This window comes from Sorex araneus, chromosome 6 (genome assembly GCF_027595985.1).
Source record: "Sorex araneus isolate mSorAra2 chromosome 6, mSorAra2.pri, whole genome shotgun sequence".
Classification (NCBI taxonomy): domain Eukaryota; kingdom Metazoa; phylum Chordata; class Mammalia; order Eulipotyphla; family Soricidae; genus Sorex; species Sorex araneus.
Window position 1 is genome coordinate 44,960,588 of NC_073307.1, and position 17,957 is coordinate 44,978,544.

Below are 17,957 nucleotides of genomic sequence, written 5' to 3' on the forward strand. Positions count from 1 at the left end.
TTCCCATTCACAGTTTCCACTGGAGAAACCATGCAGGCACTTCACCAAACTCCTCCTTCCATCTGTTGACATGTCTCACAGGGTCAGCTAGCCACACACTCTATTCATTTAACAAAGTTCTGTTCTTTGGACATCTCTAGGATTTCACCTTTTCCTCACCTCTTTGCACTTCCAAGCTGTTCATGGCTTTCACATATGTCCTTTACTCAGTTCTGCTGCAAAGCTTTATTTTAAACTTGGCCTCCTTCTTCCTAATCACTCGGACTTCCTTTATTTGTTTCTTTCCCACTGTCATTTCCAGGCTACCGTCTTCAGTCTCCGCTTTCTCCTGTCTTTGTTCTTCATAAAGCCTTGACTCCACTTCATAAAATCCTCTCTCTAAATTATCTTGCATTGTTCTCTCTTCATTGTCAGAAATAGTTATTTTTAACTTCCTGCTCCAATTTTCAGACATCCTAAAAGAGAACAAGTATCTCGAGAGAGCCTTTTGAGTCTCTTGTGTAGAGACAACATTTACATTTAAATTTCTTTTCACAACGAAATATTGCTACAAGTCATTCTGTCACTCCCCTGCATATATAAACACATGCACAGACGTGCACACATCTACTCCATTACCTGATTTAGTAAAGATCACTACATCACTGTATCACTGTCATCCCATTGCTCATCGATTTGCTCGAGCGGGTACCAGTAACGTCTCCAAGTGAGACTTGTTGTAAAGATCAGTTTAGTAAAATTCAATGAATAAAGTTTTGGTGTTGTGAGACCACACCCATCATTTACATATTATCTCAGCTTACCTTGGCTACACTGAGTAGCCCTCCTGGAGGGCTAACAATATTTACTATCAAGAGCTTTAGAGAAAGAGTTCATAGACTTCAGTTGTAGACGATTGAAGGGCAGCTTTACTTGCAAACTCTTAGCTAATAGCATTACCAGATAGTGCCTTCATTTCCAACTCCCAACTCAATTCAAACTCCCTGTTCCCCATCTCGCTATCTCAACAAAATGCTCCCTAAGTGTACAACTGGCTGACTTCCTGAGTCTCCTGTAGTGGTAAGTAGGAGAAAACAGTATCTCTAGAAAGGTTTTCTCTCCCTCCCAGTTGTGTGAGGCAATCATCATTTATCAGCTGTACATATTCCCGTCTCACTTATTATCCATTTATCGTACAACTTTCCATCTCATTTATGTTATTTATTTTTTCCCTCTGTGACAGGATGTGGGAACAGCAGTCAGAGGAAAACAGATGCTCTGTAGCCCACTTTCAGCTCCACAAAGCATTGCATCTTTTCTCTTTGGATACAGACAGCTCACAAAATGGGAGAACTTATTTACGGAATCATTATATGATAAGGGTTTAATATCAAAGATACATATGGCACCGGTAGAACTTTACAAGAAAAAAATCCTAACCCATGAAAAAACGGGGAGAAAGATGAACAGAAACTTCCTCAAAGAAGAAGTACACCCACTTCCCAATACCCCTGGAAGCACCAGCAGTCACCCCCAAAACCAACTCCAGTGCCACCATGTAAGCTCTTCTACCAGCCTGGCCTCAGAGACCCATAAACAAACCTCGAAAGAATCAAAAGTCTCAGTTAATCTCACACCCTCATAAGGCTGACCAGACTGGGGTAAATCTGAGGGGCTGGGTCAGCCTGGTGCCCGCCCAAGCAGAGTCCCCAGCAGCCACTTGCTTTCACAGTTCAAAATCACTGCCATGACCCTGGCCAGACTCCACCATCTTGGGATGGACCTCACCAAGATATTAATCTGAAAATTCAGATATACTCTAGATTTTGTGACTGAAAGCTCTAGACTCTCTTTGGGGTTGAGATGGGCTACCTCCCCTCCCACCTCCTTATACTTCCAGAGGCCCCAGTAGTTATGTCCACACCCCAAAGATGCCACTCAGTTTAAAAAAAGCTACACCAGTTATACCTTGCCGATAAAAATACAGAACATCCTCTGAACAAACACAATGATCTCTTAGCAACTGTATTGCAAATCATAATGGAGAGAGAGAGAGAGAGAGAGAGAGAGAGAGAGAGAGAGAATAAAGGGGGTGGGGCTGGGGTGGGATGGCAGGAAATGTGCACTGGAGAAGGGATGGTTGTTGGAACATTGTATGATTGAAATCCAATCATGAACCACTTCGTTACTGTGTGTCTCACAATGATTCAATAAAATAAAAATTTAAAAAATTAACAAAACATCTCTAGCACACAAATGGCGATCCTCTGATATTCTGTTTAATTAGAAATACTAAGATCTAATTTTCATCTAAAAATACCACAAAATGAGCCATACTTAACTTAGTCCTATACTAAGTTCCTCTACAGCCAGAGTTTCTCTTCTATATTTCAAACTTTTCAATTTCAAAGAAGAAAGAAGGATAATGAGGAGGAAGAGAAAGAGGAAGAGGAGGAAAGGAGAAGGAGGAGGAAGAGAAGAAGGAGGAGGAAAAGGAGGAAGGGAAGGAGGAAGAAGAGGAGAAGTTTGAGGAAGAGAAGGATGAGGAGAAGGAGGAAGGGATAGAGGAAGAAGAGGAGAAGAAGGAAGAGGAGGAGGAAGAGAAGGAGAAAGAGGAGGAAGAAGAGGAGGAGGAGGAGGAGGAAGAAGAACACTTCAAGGCCCCTAAAACAAAATGGAGAAGACATTGCCACAATAAAATATTACTTAGCCATAACAAAAGATAAAGTCACACAATTTACCAAAGAGTATCATATTGAGTGGTTTGTTAGTGAGAGACTGACATAGAATGATTTTTATCTTTCTCTCTCTCTCATATATTAGACATAAAAAATATAATGGTGGAATAAGGAACACCCAAAGAAAATGGAAACAAAGAACATGAGAACTAATTTTCAGTTGGAAACATGCCACTTAAGGGGGCTGGCAGGATAGGACAATGTCTGTGGTGGAGGGAAGCATGAATGGAGGAGCTTCAGACTCTGACCGGCAGGAGGAGGAGCTGGTGCTGAAAGGTGCTAAAGTGTTATATATGAAACCCTATCAGCAACATTACTGTAAATCACACTGCAAAAACTTTCATATTTTTTTAAAAAAAATAAAAAAAGAAAAACAAACAAACAAAAAAAACTTTCATATTTTTTAGAAAGCACCTCTCACAGAAGCAGACTTGGGGACAGGCATTGGTGGGTGAAGTGAACACTAATCAGGGGAGCAATGTTTAAAACATTGCAAGTCCTGAAACCCAATTATGAATAACTTCATAATTTTACAATGACTAAACTTTAAAAAAAAGACCAAAGTAAAATACTGAAAACAGAACAAACATAAAACAGAATAGATTATGGAAAACTTCTAGGACTACTACATAGCTTTAACATATACATAGCAGTATATCAAAAGAAAAAAAATGGAAGCGATATTTATAGCAATAATAACTAAAATTTTCTCCCAAATTTTCACAAAACTACAGATCTTGGAAGCTTTGAGTTAAGATAATAAAACAAAAACAAAAAAACTACAAATAAGCATATCATATTCAAACTTCAGAAAAATCAGAGATTAAAAAAAAAACTTGAAACAATTCAGAGGGAGGGGCCGTGTCTCTGCAGAGCAGGGATGGCACTGACCTTGCACATGGCTGACCTGGGTTTGATACTCGGCATTGGGCATATGGTCCCCGACTCCCTCTATGAGTGATCCCTGGGCACAGAGCCAGGAGTAAGCTCTAAGCACAGCTGAGAGTGGCATAGAAAACTAAATAAATAAATAAACTTTCTCAGACATACCAAAATTGAAGAAATGCATTGCTAATAGATCTACCTTGAAAGAAACGTTAAAATAAATCATTTAGGAGTCAATTATGTTACTAAAGAGGTTAAGACACCTGTCTTGCACAGGGCGACCTGGGCTCAATTGACAATATCACATATAGTCCCTGAAGCTATCCAGGAGAAATCCCTCAGTGCAGAACCCTGAGTATCTCCAGAAGTGGCCCCCACAAAAAAATTGTTGAGTTTATTGTAAAGCAGTGTTTAGAGGAAAATTCATTAATACTCAATACATATGTTAGAAAAGAAAACAGTCCTAAAATTTATAGCCAACATTTCTATCTTAGGGAACCTATCCAAGAAGGCAAATTAGATCTAAAGTAGCAGTGTAGCACTGTAGTCCCATTGTTCATTGATTTGCTCAAGCGGGTACCAGTAACATTTCCATTGTGAGAATTGTTGTTACTGTTTTTGGCATATCGAATACGCCACAGGTAGCTTGCCAGGCTCTGCCGTGCGGGCGGGATACTCTCGATAGCTTGCAGGGCTCTCCAAGAGGGACGGAGAAATCGAACCCAGGTCGGCCGCGTGCAAGGCAAAAGCCCTATCTGCTGTGCTATCACTAAAAGAAAAAAATAAAAATTAAAGAGTAAAAGTGAACATGAAATTGAAAACAAGAAACACAAAGAAGATTAACAAGATCAAAAGATGATTTTTTTTGAGAAGAACAATAATATTATTAAGGATCGAGCCAGGATAACAATGGGAAAATAAAGAAGATACAAATTATCAATATTAGAACTGAAAGAGGTAACACCACTATAGATGCCATGTATGCTTAAAGAATAACAAATGAATATAAACTACTCTGTCCCCATAAATTTGATAATCTAGATGAAAGGAAGTATTTTCTGGAAAGACACTGAAAAAACTCATATACAAACAAGAATAGACAATCTGAATAGGCCTATATCTAGTAAGGATATTTAATAAATAATTAATAACATTTCAAAACAGCACTTGGTCCAGATGAGGCCACTGAGAAACTACCTAAATGTTTAAGGAAGAAATGATACCAAAACTCTACAATTTTTTTTTCTAAAAGACAGATGCAAAGGAAAGATTTTAACTCATTCTATGAGGGCATAATTAACCAAATACAATATACAAAAAGAAAATTCGAAGTCAAAATCTCTTGTGGACATAGATATAAAAATTCTCTACAAAATGTTAGCAAGTCAAGTACAACAACATCACTGTATCACTGTCATCTCGTTGCTCATCAATTTGCTCAAGCAGGCACCAGTAATGTCTCATTATGAGACTTGTTACTGTTTTTGGCATATCGAATGTGCCATGGGTAGCTTGCCAGGCTCTGCTGTGTGGGCGAGATACTCTCAATAGCTTGCCGAGCTAGAACAAAAGCAGCTGGTTTTGGTGCGGATGTGGGGAGAAAGGGACTCTCCTTCACTGCTGGTGGAAATGCCAACTGGTTTAGCCCTTTTGGAAAATAGTATGGACGCTTCTCAAAAAATTAGATATTGAGCTCCCATTTGACCCAGCAATACCACTTTTGGGAATATATCCCGGAGAGGCAAAAAAGTATAGTAGAAATGACATCTGTACTTGTATGTTCATTGCTACACTGTTTACAATAGCCCAAATCTGGAAAAAACCCGAGTGCCCAAGAACAGATGACTGGTTAAAGAAACCCTGGTACATCTACACAGTGGAATAGTATGCAGCTGTTAAAAAAGATGAAGTCATGAAATTTGCATATAAGTGGATCAACATGAAAAGTATTATGTTAAGTAAAATGAGTCAGAAAGAGAGGGACATACATAGAAAGATTGCACTCATCTGTGGAATATAAAGTATCAGAATGGGAGACTAGCACCCAAGAATAGTAGAGATAAGGACCAGGAGGTTTATTCCACTGCTTGGAAGCTGGCCTCAAATGCTGGGGGAAAAGTCAGCTCAGATAGAGAAGGGAACACCAAGTGTGTTTGGAAGACCTGTTTGGATTGGGAGATGCGTGCTGAATGTAGACTATAGATCAAACACAATGGCCACTCTGCCTCTATTGCAAACTACAACACCCAAAAGGAAAGACAGAACAAAAGGGAATGCCCTGCCACAGAGGCAGTGGGGGGATGGGGGGTCATGGGAGGGATTCTGGGATCATTGGTGGTGGAAAATGAGCACTGGTGGAGGGATGGGTACTCGATCATTGTATGACTGAAACGTAAGCATGAAAGTTTGCAAATATGTAACTGTACCTCACGGTGATTTGCTAATAAAAATTAATTTATTACTTAACTAAAAAGAATTATATAGTGTTCATGAAATTTGCGTATAAGTGGACGGACATAGAGAGTATCATGCTAAGTGAAATTAGTCAGAAAGAGAGGGACAGACATAGAATGATTGCACTCATTTGTGGAATTAAAAGTAGCAAACTATGAGACTAACACCTAGGGACAGTAGAAAGGACCAGGAGGATCACTCCATGGTTTGGAAGCCAGCCTCGAGTGCTGGGGGAAAGGCAGCTGGGATGGAGAAGGGACTACTAAAGTAAATGATGGTTGGAGGGATCGCTTAGGATGGGAGATGTGTGCTGAAGTAGACTAAGGACCAAACATGATGGGCTCTTAGTATCTGTATACTTAATTGTAACACCCAGAATTAGAGAAAGAGTAAGAAAGAATGTACCTGCCATAGAGGCAGGAGGCGGGATGGGGTCGGGATGGTGGGAAAGACACTGGGAACAATGGTGGTGGAAAATGTGCACTGGTGGAGGGATGGGTACTTCATTGTATGACTGAAATGTAATCATGAAAGTTTGTAACTATATCTCATGGTTATCCAATAAAAAATTATTCTCAGCAAAAAAATACAGTGAACAAATGAGATTTATCCAAGGTATGCAAGATTTAATATTTGAAAATTAAGGCAATTCATCACATCAACAGGCTAAATTAGATAAAAATCACATGATTATCACCAATTAATGCATGCAAAAAAGACTGACAAAATTTAATACCTCTGAATGATAAAAATTCTAAGTAGAAATAGGGGAGAACTTTATATTTACTGGTAAAAAACTCAAGGGAATTGACACAACCCAACTTCAAAACTATAAGCCTATAAAATCAAGACAATGAAGTATTGACCAAAGAAAAGAGAAAAGAAAAGAAGATAAAAGAAAAGAAAAATATCTAATGAGACAAAATATAATCTATAAATTAAAATATGCAAATATAGTGAATTGATCTTTGATAAAGGAACAGTGAAGGCAGTACAATGCATTGTGTATTTTCAACAAATGGTGCTATAAGAATTGGGTATCCAGACTTAACAAAATTAATCAGATCTTACATCCTCTATAAAAGCAAACTCAGAATGGATTGCAGATCTAACTGTAAAATGTGAAACTAAAAAATTCCTACAAAAGAATACAGGAAAAAAGTTAGATGAACTTTGGTACTGCAATGACTTCTTAATAGAATTCAACGACATGATTCATAAAAGCAACAGTGGATAGTCGAACTTCACATTAAAATGAAAATCTACCCAGCAAAAAAGAGCATCAAAAAATGAAAAGTCCAGACCTGGGTTGGAAGGAAATGTTTACTAAAGACATAGCTAAGAAAGCATTGTTATCTAAAACATATTAAGGATTCTTTTGTTTGTTTGGGGACCACACCAGCAATACCCAGGGCTTACTCCCTGCTCTACGCTCAAGGAGTATTCATGACTGCTCAGAGAAGTATTTTTGATCCTAGAAATCCAACCCCATCTGCTGAGGCCAAGACAAGCACCCTACAGACGCACACTCAAAATATATAAGCACTCTTAAAACTCAAAGAAACAATGCAATATAAAATAGAGCAAAAGATCCTAACGGAAACCTTACCAAAGATGGCACATGAGCATATGAAAATATATGCACCATCTTATGTCATCAGGAAATTAGACCAATGACATACCACTTACACATCTTACACAACTACTAGAAAAGTCAAAATCCAGAAAGGAGACACCACAAAGTAGGTGCACAGCACCAGGAATTCTCATTCATTGTTAGGAGTTACTTTCGATGAAAGATATGTTTCCCTACAAAACTAAACATTTTTTTGTTTTGTTTTGTTTTGGGATCACACCCGGAGATGCACAGGGGTTACTCCTGGTTCATGCACTCAGGAATTTCTCCTAGCGGTGCTCGGGGTGCTGGGAATCGAACCCGGGCGGGCTGCATGCAAGGCAAACGCCCTACCCGCTGTGCTATTGCTCCAGCCCCCACTAGACATATTTTTACCATGAGATCCAACAAACACTCGCCCTGATGGTTACTGGCATGATTTGGAAATTCATATTCATACAAAAAGCTGCACATATGCTATAATGATGCTATAATGCTATAATGATAGCAAGTGTACTCAAAATTGCCAAAATGTAGAAGCAACCAAGATGTCTCTCAGTAGCCAAATGAACAAACTGTGGTATATACAGACAAGGATTATTTCCCCTTTTATTTATGCAATTTAATTTTTTAATTGTTTTTATTTTTTGTTAATTCATCATGAGATACAATAACAAAAAATTTCATGTTTGAACTTTGATCATACGGTCATCAAACACCCATCCCTTCACCACATTTCCACCACCCAAGTCCCCAGTACTCTCCCCCCATCCCACACCTCCCCCTGACTGTGTGGCAGATAATGTATGCAATTTAATTTATTTCTTTTCCTTGTTTTTGAGCCATTCCTGGCTGTGCTCAGAGACTACTCCAGGCTCAGTTCTCCAAGGTCTCTCTTGGCCAGTGCTCAGGGCACCTTACTGGAGATTGAAATCAAGGCTCCTGCATACAAAGTATGTGCTCCAGCCCATTAAGCTATCTCCCCATTTCTCCTCCTTTTGTTTTGAAATAAAAAATACATGTGGCACACACACACATGGATGTGAATAAAATACAATACTGTGTTAATAGTGGCTTTCTCTAGGATATTATGAGGAAATGTGGTTTCTAGTTTCCTGTGCTTAATTCTTTGCATCCTTATTTCTCCACCACTAGTTTTTGGTTGTGCACCTGCAGAGCTGATGCATAATTGTGTTTTTAATAAATCATAACTAAAAATTAGTGGGTTATGTTCATATTAGTCCATGCCTTACAGGATATGATTCAGCCCTGGTTCAATAAGGGAAACTGGAAGAAGGGAGATGGAAGAAGAAAGGGAGCAAAAGGAAAGGAAAGAAAGAGGGGGCTGGGGGGAGAGAGAGAAAAAGAGGAAGGGGAGGAAGAAGAGTTGGAGAGAGAATTAGAGAAGAGAGAGGAGAGAAAAATAAACATAGAGAAAGAAAGATAGGAGGAGAAAAGAGAAAAAAGAGAGAAAAGAGCATAAGTGAGGGACGTGGAGGGGAGAGAGAGAAAGAGGGAAAAACAAAATGAGGGAGAGGGAGAGAGGTGGGAGACGCAGAGACAGAAACAAAGGCAGAGGCAGAGATAAAGAGAGAAAACAATGGGCACCACCCAGAACCTGGCCTGTCATCTCACTGCAAGCCTTGAACTTCAGCATCAGAACTGATCCACACTGGCGTATGTACTCATGAGGAACCGGACTGACAGTGAACTCATCAGTGATTACAATCATATTAAAACCAGGGACTGTTACGCCTTGGTTTCAAGATCACAAGCTTTCAGGAATGCACCCAGCTGGATGCACAAAATGAGCCATGGGTTGCAAAATAAATAAAATCAAGACTTGTACTTATATTTATCAAAACATCTCTTTGGGTTTGTACTTTTAATTTTAAATTTAATTATAATTGTCAAAAAAGGAATAGATTATCTATGTACTTATATATGCACACATGTGTGCATATATACTTGAATACAGAGAATATGCTCAAAATGCTTGCTTAGAGGTACACAATCAAAAATACCTATAACCAAGCAGTAGGGACCATAGTGACCAGCCCATTTATTTCAGAAAGGGGGAAATTACATATCAGTAAGAAGGGAGAGAGTCAAGCTGCTTGGTTGGTTACAGGTTTGATCTTGTTTGTCTGCCTCATCTCATTTCCTAACAGGGTAAACCTGGTTTCTCGAATGTGATATGTTAAAGGACATACAGATGAATTGTGACATCACACTTTCCTAGAAGTTTAGTCTTTACAAAGTGCTTAGGATCCTGAATGGACCTCTGGCGTCTCTCTGGAAAGGACGGCTGGGCTTCCAGGCACAGAGACTTCCTCAGCCCGATTCCTAGCACACTTTATCTACTGTCTCACAGGAACATTATGTGTAAGGGTAATGCCCAGCGGAAATTAATCATAAAGAGAATCAGCTACAGAAATCCCTTTAGAAGCCATCCCAGACAGTTTTCTGGCTGTCTTCAGCATCACTTACAGGAGCCGGGAGCGAGGCCTGATCTCCAGGGACCATTACTTTGAGGGAACTCTGCCAATCTCAGCATTACTTAGAAGGCACAATTTTTTATGTCCCTCACATGCCTACTGTCAAACTACAGTAAAGTTCGGAACGGTTTCAAAGACTTCCTAGTTGGGATAGTAAATATATTCCAGATTCAAGCATAGCCTGAGACTCAGGTAAACTAGGGTCTTTTTTTTTTTTTTGGCCCAAGTGCAAACTTGCTGTTTTGTCAGAACATCCTCGTGAAATCCATTTACACCACAGGATTCTGAAGACCACATAGGCCTTTCAAAACTTAGGAGTCTATTTCCAGCTCTCTTCCCTTGGGTAGGATAAGGAGAACTTCAACGTGCCCAAAACATTTTGAAAACTTTATATCAGAACAAAAAGGGAAATGACAAATGATAACAAGGTAAGAGCCCTCTCTTGTTTGTTTAGAATTCCCTCCTCTGATATGCAGAACCCCGCTGACTTCACAAAGGGAACATGCACAAAAGTGACCCATGTGGGCAGCAGGGAACTAGAGGCAAGTCGAGGCTCCTGACAGGGAGCTATCAATAAAGTCAGGTATTCATTATTTTGTTTTCTTGGGATGACAAAGTCTTTGCAGTATTGTTTTCTCTTGACAGCCTTTCGTGTGCTTGAAACCATCTTGAAGATGGGAAATAAGGATTTATTTCTGGCTCAGGTTGCTATATGCATTTATGGTTAAAAAATTATAAACAAAATGATGTGTGAGGCAGCCAGGAAGGACTTTAGGCAACATACATTCCTATCTTGAGAAAAAAATATATATATATATATTATGCTATTTGAGAAGGGGTTTACAAACTAGGTTCAGAAGCATAATAGTAAACACCCAGGGGTCCCTTGGACGTGGAGTCTGGCATTTGGAATATAATTCAGAGATTTTTTTTAACTTTATTCTTCCAGACACTTGTGCTATTTAACTTCTTTGCAATTTATTCATTTGCAAAGTCTTTTCCTTAATGGAGGGGTTAATAATTAGATATGCTAGAGACAAAGCATGCTTTGATTTTCATCATTTTAAATCCATGCATTTAAAAAGACTGCAATGATTTCCAACTTAAAAAAAAAACAGAGATTTTTGCAGTTAACTGTTCTGAAAGGCTAAGCAATGGATCTCCTTTAATGGGTTCATGGCAAGAGGGAAAGTTTCTAGAGTGTGGAAGATCTGTCCTTGACTTGCATTATATTAACATGTCAGGAGCAGACAGAGGTCAGGCTCATTGAATTAAAATAAAGCAGCAGCTTCCCTTTTCCTGTCTGGAAAGAGGATGGATTCCGGAATTAGAAAAATCAGTCTAAATTTTTATTCTTTTTTAATTATCTATGTGGTTTGGGATTAAACACTTAAGAGTCAGTCAGTGGGTTTCAATTTTCTTATCTGTAAAATCACTTTGTGTGTGTGTGTGTGTATGTGTGTGTGTGTGTGTGTGTGTGTGTGTGTGTGTGTATGGTGAAGGGGGCAGGGAGGCAAGTAAATATTCATGAAAAGGCACTTGTTGTTAGATATGCAGTCTCTTGAAACCAGAGCTATGGATACTGTATTACAGAATTGAGGTTCAAAATTACAATTATGCAATAGAAAAGAGAGCTAAGTAAAACTGCACATCGCAGAAGAAAAATCCTGGAGTTAAAGACTTTTTCCTCTTGCATTTGGTTCAAATTCAGTTGTACAAGCATAGAGTGGGGACTAAGTTAATAGCAACTTATGTAGAAAACCTTCTGAGGACTTGAATGACAGGGAATTTACTATGAAGAAAACAGTATGACACAATGATTGAACTTTAGATGCAATCTTGTGCTATAGAAGCATTATAACATGCATAAATCAAGGAGATTAACCAGTCTAATGCACTCTGCCATGGCCACGGTATACAGAGAGCACCATGTGTGGTCCTGGGTACTATAGTTTTGAAAGAATAGTTATAAAACATAATATAGCCTAAAAAGGAAATCAGTGTCATACAAGGGAGAGCTGAGGAAACTAGGAATGATAAATGAAAAAGTGAATTTTAGAGAAAATATATGAATTGCCATAAAGAATACAAAGACATAAAAAAAGAGTAATAGTAATTAGGTTATGTTGAGTACTTATTATGTGCGAAGTAGTGTTTTGCTGATCATAAAACTGAGGCATGGGAGTTCAATGATAACATGGGGGTTCTAAAATATGTAGGGATTGAGTCAGGTTTCACCCCAGTAGTCCATCTCCAGAATGAGAGTGACATTTAGATTATTTTCCAAGAATTTCCAATCATTGGGGGGCTGGAGTGATAGCACAGTGGGTAAGGCATTTGCCTTGCACGCGGCTGACCCGGGTTCCATTCCCAGAATCCCATATGGTCCCCCATGCACAGCCAGGGGTAATTCCTGAGTGCAGAGCCAGAAGTAACCCCTGTGTATCACCGGGTGTGACCCAAAAAAGAAAAAAAAAGAATTTACAATCATTATCTCATAGAATAATGGCAAGACTGCACTCTTCTAATTCTTTCAGAGTTGAACAAACATGGTGATGGTGATTTGCTCTGACCAATGAAATGTGAGCATTAGGCCTGCATGCAAGGGCCAGCACTTCACTGTGAGAGTTATTCAAGACTGTGAGCAACAAGCCACAAACTCCTCCCACCACTGATGGGGTAGAACCAACATAAGCCCAGGTATCTCAGGAACAATGTGAACAGAAGTACATTGGCCGATGTTGGACAAATAGTGGGAGCAAAAAATAATACTATTTGGGGGCCAGTGCAATAGTACAGTGAATAGTGCTTTTGCCTTGCATTCAGTCAACTGGGGTTCGATCCCCAGGATCCTATGTAGTTCCCCAGGCATCACCAGGAATAATTCCTGAGTGTAGACCAGGAATAACCCCTGAGCATCACCAAGTATGACCCAAAAAGCCAAAAAATTAAAAAATACTATTTGGGTTTGATAAACTCCCTGAGATTTTGGGATTGTTTGTTTACGGGGTATCACCCAACTTTTCTGACAGATACAGGAATGCACATGCTTAAAATCCATCAAATATCTCCAAATAAGGAAACAGGTTTTTTCTTACATTTCCAGGGGTCAGAAGTTAGGGTAGTTTATAGAAACTACAAATAAACCAATCTAGGGTTAATTTTAAATGTTTAAAGTTGTCTGAAAGTTGCTCTTTGTGGTAGAAAATGTCAGTATTTAAACAGAGAACTAATGGTCATTTAGCATCCCCAGAGTCACAGAGATAGCTTAATGAAGGAGGCGCAATGAATCAAACATCTCTCCTCCTCCAATGTGCCAGGCATTTCAGCCACAAAGATAAATCCAAACACATAATCCCATCCTGATAGAAATAATCAAGTACAGGAGGAGATAACTTTAGTGTGATTCAACCAAACGAGATAATAACACATCCTCAAAGAAACTGACAGCAAACTTGAACTTACCAATGACCATGCTGCACTTGGAGTCCTGCTGATGCTTAGGTTGTATTATTATTTTTCAATTAGAGACCAAAAGTATAGGGTTCACAAAAGAAAGGAAAGAGAGTATTACTAGGAGGAACATTTTTCCCTTTCTCTAGTCACCAATCTTCAATCTTGCAAACCAGGCATATTATCTGACTTACATCAGGGGTGTTCCAGCATAGGGAATAGCACTGACTCACAGCAATTGTTACAAGGCTTTTCCATCTCTCACCCACCCTTTAGAGACAGGAAGGAAGCATTTTCAATACTGATCAACACAGCCCCAATCCATGGGGCCTTTTTTCCATTTAGAAATTAGCCAAAGAACTTCCAAAAATATCATTAGTTTTTCCTACAAAGGCATTGAGCAGGGCCTAGAGGAATTCAATTTTCTATGGATGATGTGAAAATCATAGAAAAAAAATTAAAAGAAAGAAAGGGAGAAAGAAAGAGAAAGAGAGCAAAGGCGAAAGAAAGAAAGAAAGAAAGAGAAAAAGAGAGAGAGAAAGAGAAAGAAAGAAAGAAAGAGAAAAAGAGAGAAAGAGAAAAAGAGAGAGAAAGAGGAGGAAAGAAAGAAAGAAAGAGAAAAAGAGAGAAAGGAAGAAAGAAAGAAAGAAAGAAAGAAAGAAAGAAAGAAAGAAAGAAAGAAAGAAAGAAAGAAAGAGAGAGAAAGAGAAAGAAAGAGTGAAAGAAAGAAAGAAAGAGTGAAAGAAAGAGTGAAAGAAAGAAAAAGAAAGAAAGAAGGAAAGAAGAAAGGAAGAAAGAAAGAAAGAAAGAAAGAAAGAAAGAAAGAAAGAAAGAGAGAAAGAGAAAGAAAGAAAGAGTGAAAGAAAGAAGAAAGAAAGAAAGAAAGAAAGAAAGAAAGAAAGAAAGAAAGAAAGAAAGAAAGAAAGAAAGAAAGAAAGAAAGAAAGAAGAAAGGAAGGAAGAAAGAAAGAAAGGAAGAAAGAAAGAAAGAAAGAAAGAAAGAAAGAAAGAAAGAAAGAAAGAAAGAAAGAAAGAAAGAAAGAAAGAAAGAAAGAAAGGAGGAAGGAAAGCAAGCAGGCAGGCCAGAGCAATTATACAGCAGGTAGGTTGCTTGCCTTGTACTCAACTGACCCAGGTTCAATCCCCCGCAACCCCTATGGTCCCCTGAGCCCAACCAGGAGTGATCCCTGAGCAGGGAGCTAGGAGTAAGCTCTGAGCACAGTCAGGTGAAGCCCCCTCCAAAAAAGAAAAATAAAGTGATTTTGGCATTGCTTCCTAATAGTCTCTTTAAGAAGCACTAATTTCATTACTTTTTCCCCTGGTAGTATCAATATAAAATGTTTTCCTTCCTTCCTTCCTTCCTCCCACCCTTGGGGAAAAAAGTCTGTGCTAAGATATTCTGTCCCTTTACTAGCTCACTGCTTTGTAATGGAAAAACATGGAAAACTTGGGTAAGCAGTAACTGTAATTGCATGGGGGCCGAGATTTCCATTTCTGGTTAGTATTCATAACATTAATGCAGAATAATATATGAGGATGCCAATGCCATATCTGATTACTATTGTTTCCCAATTCAAATGCCTGGGTTTGAACTTTGGATGCTCTAGCCTTGCCAGACCCTGAATTTTCTGGGCTTTGGTTCTTATTTTCTATGAAATATATAAATAAATGAGGGCAAGCTGGATTTCAATACCATCCCTTTAGTCAGGACAGGGTGACACGAGTTTCTCAAAAACACACAGAAGAATTGGCTTTGGCACACGGAAGAGCAGCAGGGAATGTGCAGTTTCTGCTAGACTAATGTGCACCCTTCGTCTATTTTCAAAAATACAATGATCTCCTTCCCAAGACAGCTGGATCCCTGTGGTACTCAGTCTCGTGCCAAGCTTTGTCCACAAATACACGTCCTACAAACACAGATGTGAAATGCCTAGCTAGGGCTGCAGTGAGGCACGGAGATTCTCTCTCGCGTTCAGCCTTTTCGTGTTTAGTGTTTAGTCTGGTGGCTGCACACCCAAAAGTTTCAGGGACAGAGCTGATGCGTGAAGCGCGAGCCGGGAGCCCGCCCATCCTGTACTTTCATCCGGGCACTACGGAGATGACCCTATTTTCCCAGCACCAGTTTGTCCTCTGTCCTGGTGACCCGGGTTGAGATTGAATCCGGGGTGGAGGAGGGGGGCGCGGGAGGGAGCAAAGGCAACTGTGCCGGTTAGAATCTCAGTCGGAGGGAAGGGCTGGCGATCGCCAAGCCGTTCTACGCTGGCCAGGCGGACACACCCACCCAGAACCCATGAGCCGAGGGGTTCCACTGGGAAGCCAGGGGTCCCACCCACACCCCCCGGGCACCCGTTTCGGAGCTCAGGAAGATGTACTCCGGGTCCGGGGCCGGACTAAGAGGTCCAGGCTAAACGCGCTCAGTGAGAGATGCCCGGTCCTCCTCCTAGTCCCATCCCGGCAAAGTGAGCGCGGAGAGAAAGTTAGCCCGGGGCCGAGAAGGTCCGGGGACAGGAGGAGCGCGCCGGGTCCCCTTACCTTGTCCTTGGGGCCGAGGTTCTGCAAAACCTCCTTGCCCGTGGCGCTCCGGATCTCCACCCCGGCGGGCGCGGGCGACTCGGGCGCGGGCTCCCGGCTCTCCTCCCGGCCTGGGCCCCGGCGCGGGGGGTCCCCGTCCAAGCCGGGTCGGCTCCCCGAGCCGCGGCCGCTGCCCTGGCCGCTCCGGGGAGTCTTGGCGCCCCGCTGTCCCACGCTCAGGGCATCGAAATCCAGAGTCTTGCTCTCGAAGGCGCCTTCCACGTTGCAGAACATGCCGCCGTACTTCTGCCGCGGGACCTGGTCCGTGGTGCCCGGCCTGGCCAGGTACACGGGCAGATCATCCTCGTGGGAGCTGTCCCAACCCCTGCGTCCAGAGGCCATGGTCGGAGCGAGCGGGCGCAGTTCTTGCTTCCCCCCGAGACGGAAAGGGCAGCGGCCGGCAGCGTGCGCCGCGCGCAGAGACTGGGGCGGGAGGAGGCGCCTGAGCCTTCGCGCCAGAGGCGGCGGCGCGGCGGCGATTCCTGCCAGCGCCGGGCCCGAGCCGCGGCGCGCTGCACCCCGGGACCCGCTCGCAACCCCCACCCCCGCCTCCTCCAGCACCCGGACCCCAGCGCGGCCGCCCGTGACCCGTCCCGGCTCCCCCGCGGTCAGTGCACGAGCCGGGGTGGCGCGCGCGCGCGCACACACACACACACACACACACACACACACACACACACACACTTCCCGCTCGCCCGGCGCTGCCCACTCCCCAACCCAGAACTTGTCTCCCGCAGCCCCTGCACACGCAGACCTCGCTAGACCCACAGCAAGTCAGAAACCCGGCGGGCTCTGTCCCGCTCCTTTGCACGAACCCGCTCGGTTCCGCTGAGTTCATGTCCTAGCCAAATGCTGATTTTTACAGCGCACAAATACAGATTCATGTCTGATAAATCCAGTTTTCTCCTACTCCCAGATTTACTCCACTTTCCCTGCACACACCCCAGTCTCAATTTCCCCCCATTCAGTCCTAGATTTCCCTCATCCTATATTTAGAATGCTTTGCAACTACTCCCAGTTCTAGGATCTGCCTCATCTCTCTCACATAGGAAGTATTGGATTGTTTCACACACACACACACACACACACACACACATACAGACCATCTTCGCTGACAATCACAGAAGCCTATAATTGACTCACAGACAATCTACATTAAACCCGTTATTATTTCGATATAGGCCACCCTGGATTTTGCTTTTAATTCTCTCTAATTTGCCTCACAATTACATGGTAGATCACAGAAGTGCTCCGTGTCCCTGTCCTACAGCAAATTCCAGGGTGACCCTTTCACACGGACTCAACCTCAGATTTGTCTTAGAACTCTCTGGAGTTCTCTCACAAGTTCTTATATATCTCAAAATTTAAAAATTCACAACCAAGAGACGTTTTATTTCCTGTGCTCCGTGCACACAGACCCTACATGCATGCTCTCACAACTTCATCCCTCTTCTCCATGTTGAGGTACATATAACCTCACGTAGATTTTGCCATATAAAGAGTCCACACATCAGTGTTGGTCACATGTGCACACACAGCCTTAAACTGGGTCCTCTCAGAAATTCACTCCTTTCATTTATTCTTCCAATATGACTTGAGTCCCTTCTATGTTCCTCCATCCACAAGATTCTGGAAGGCTTCCCAAAGCAAATGGGCATCCATCTTCAGCAAGAGTGTAGACTATAGCCCCCTACTGGGTAGTGCCATATTTCCACATACTATATTGGAACACAGACCCCCACACCCACCCCAATTACATCTGAAA

The 17,957-nt window shown here is 41.6% G+C and overlaps 1 protein-coding gene across 1 annotated transcript in view; it reads right to left on the bottom strand.

Moving 5' to 3' along the window:
* DPYSL3 (dihydropyrimidinase like 3) overlaps positions 1-16,578 on the bottom strand; it is a 119,114-nt gene extending 102,536 nt beyond the window's left edge. The window contains exon 1 of the mRNA XM_004618168.3: positions 16,154-16,578. Within this exon, the coding sequence (XP_004618225.2) occupies positions 16,154-16,534 (381 nt within the window). The 5' untranslated portion in view covers positions 16,535-16,578. The remainder of the gene's footprint in view (positions 1-16,153) is intronic.
* Between the last annotated feature and the right edge of the window lie 1,379 nt (positions 16,579-17,957).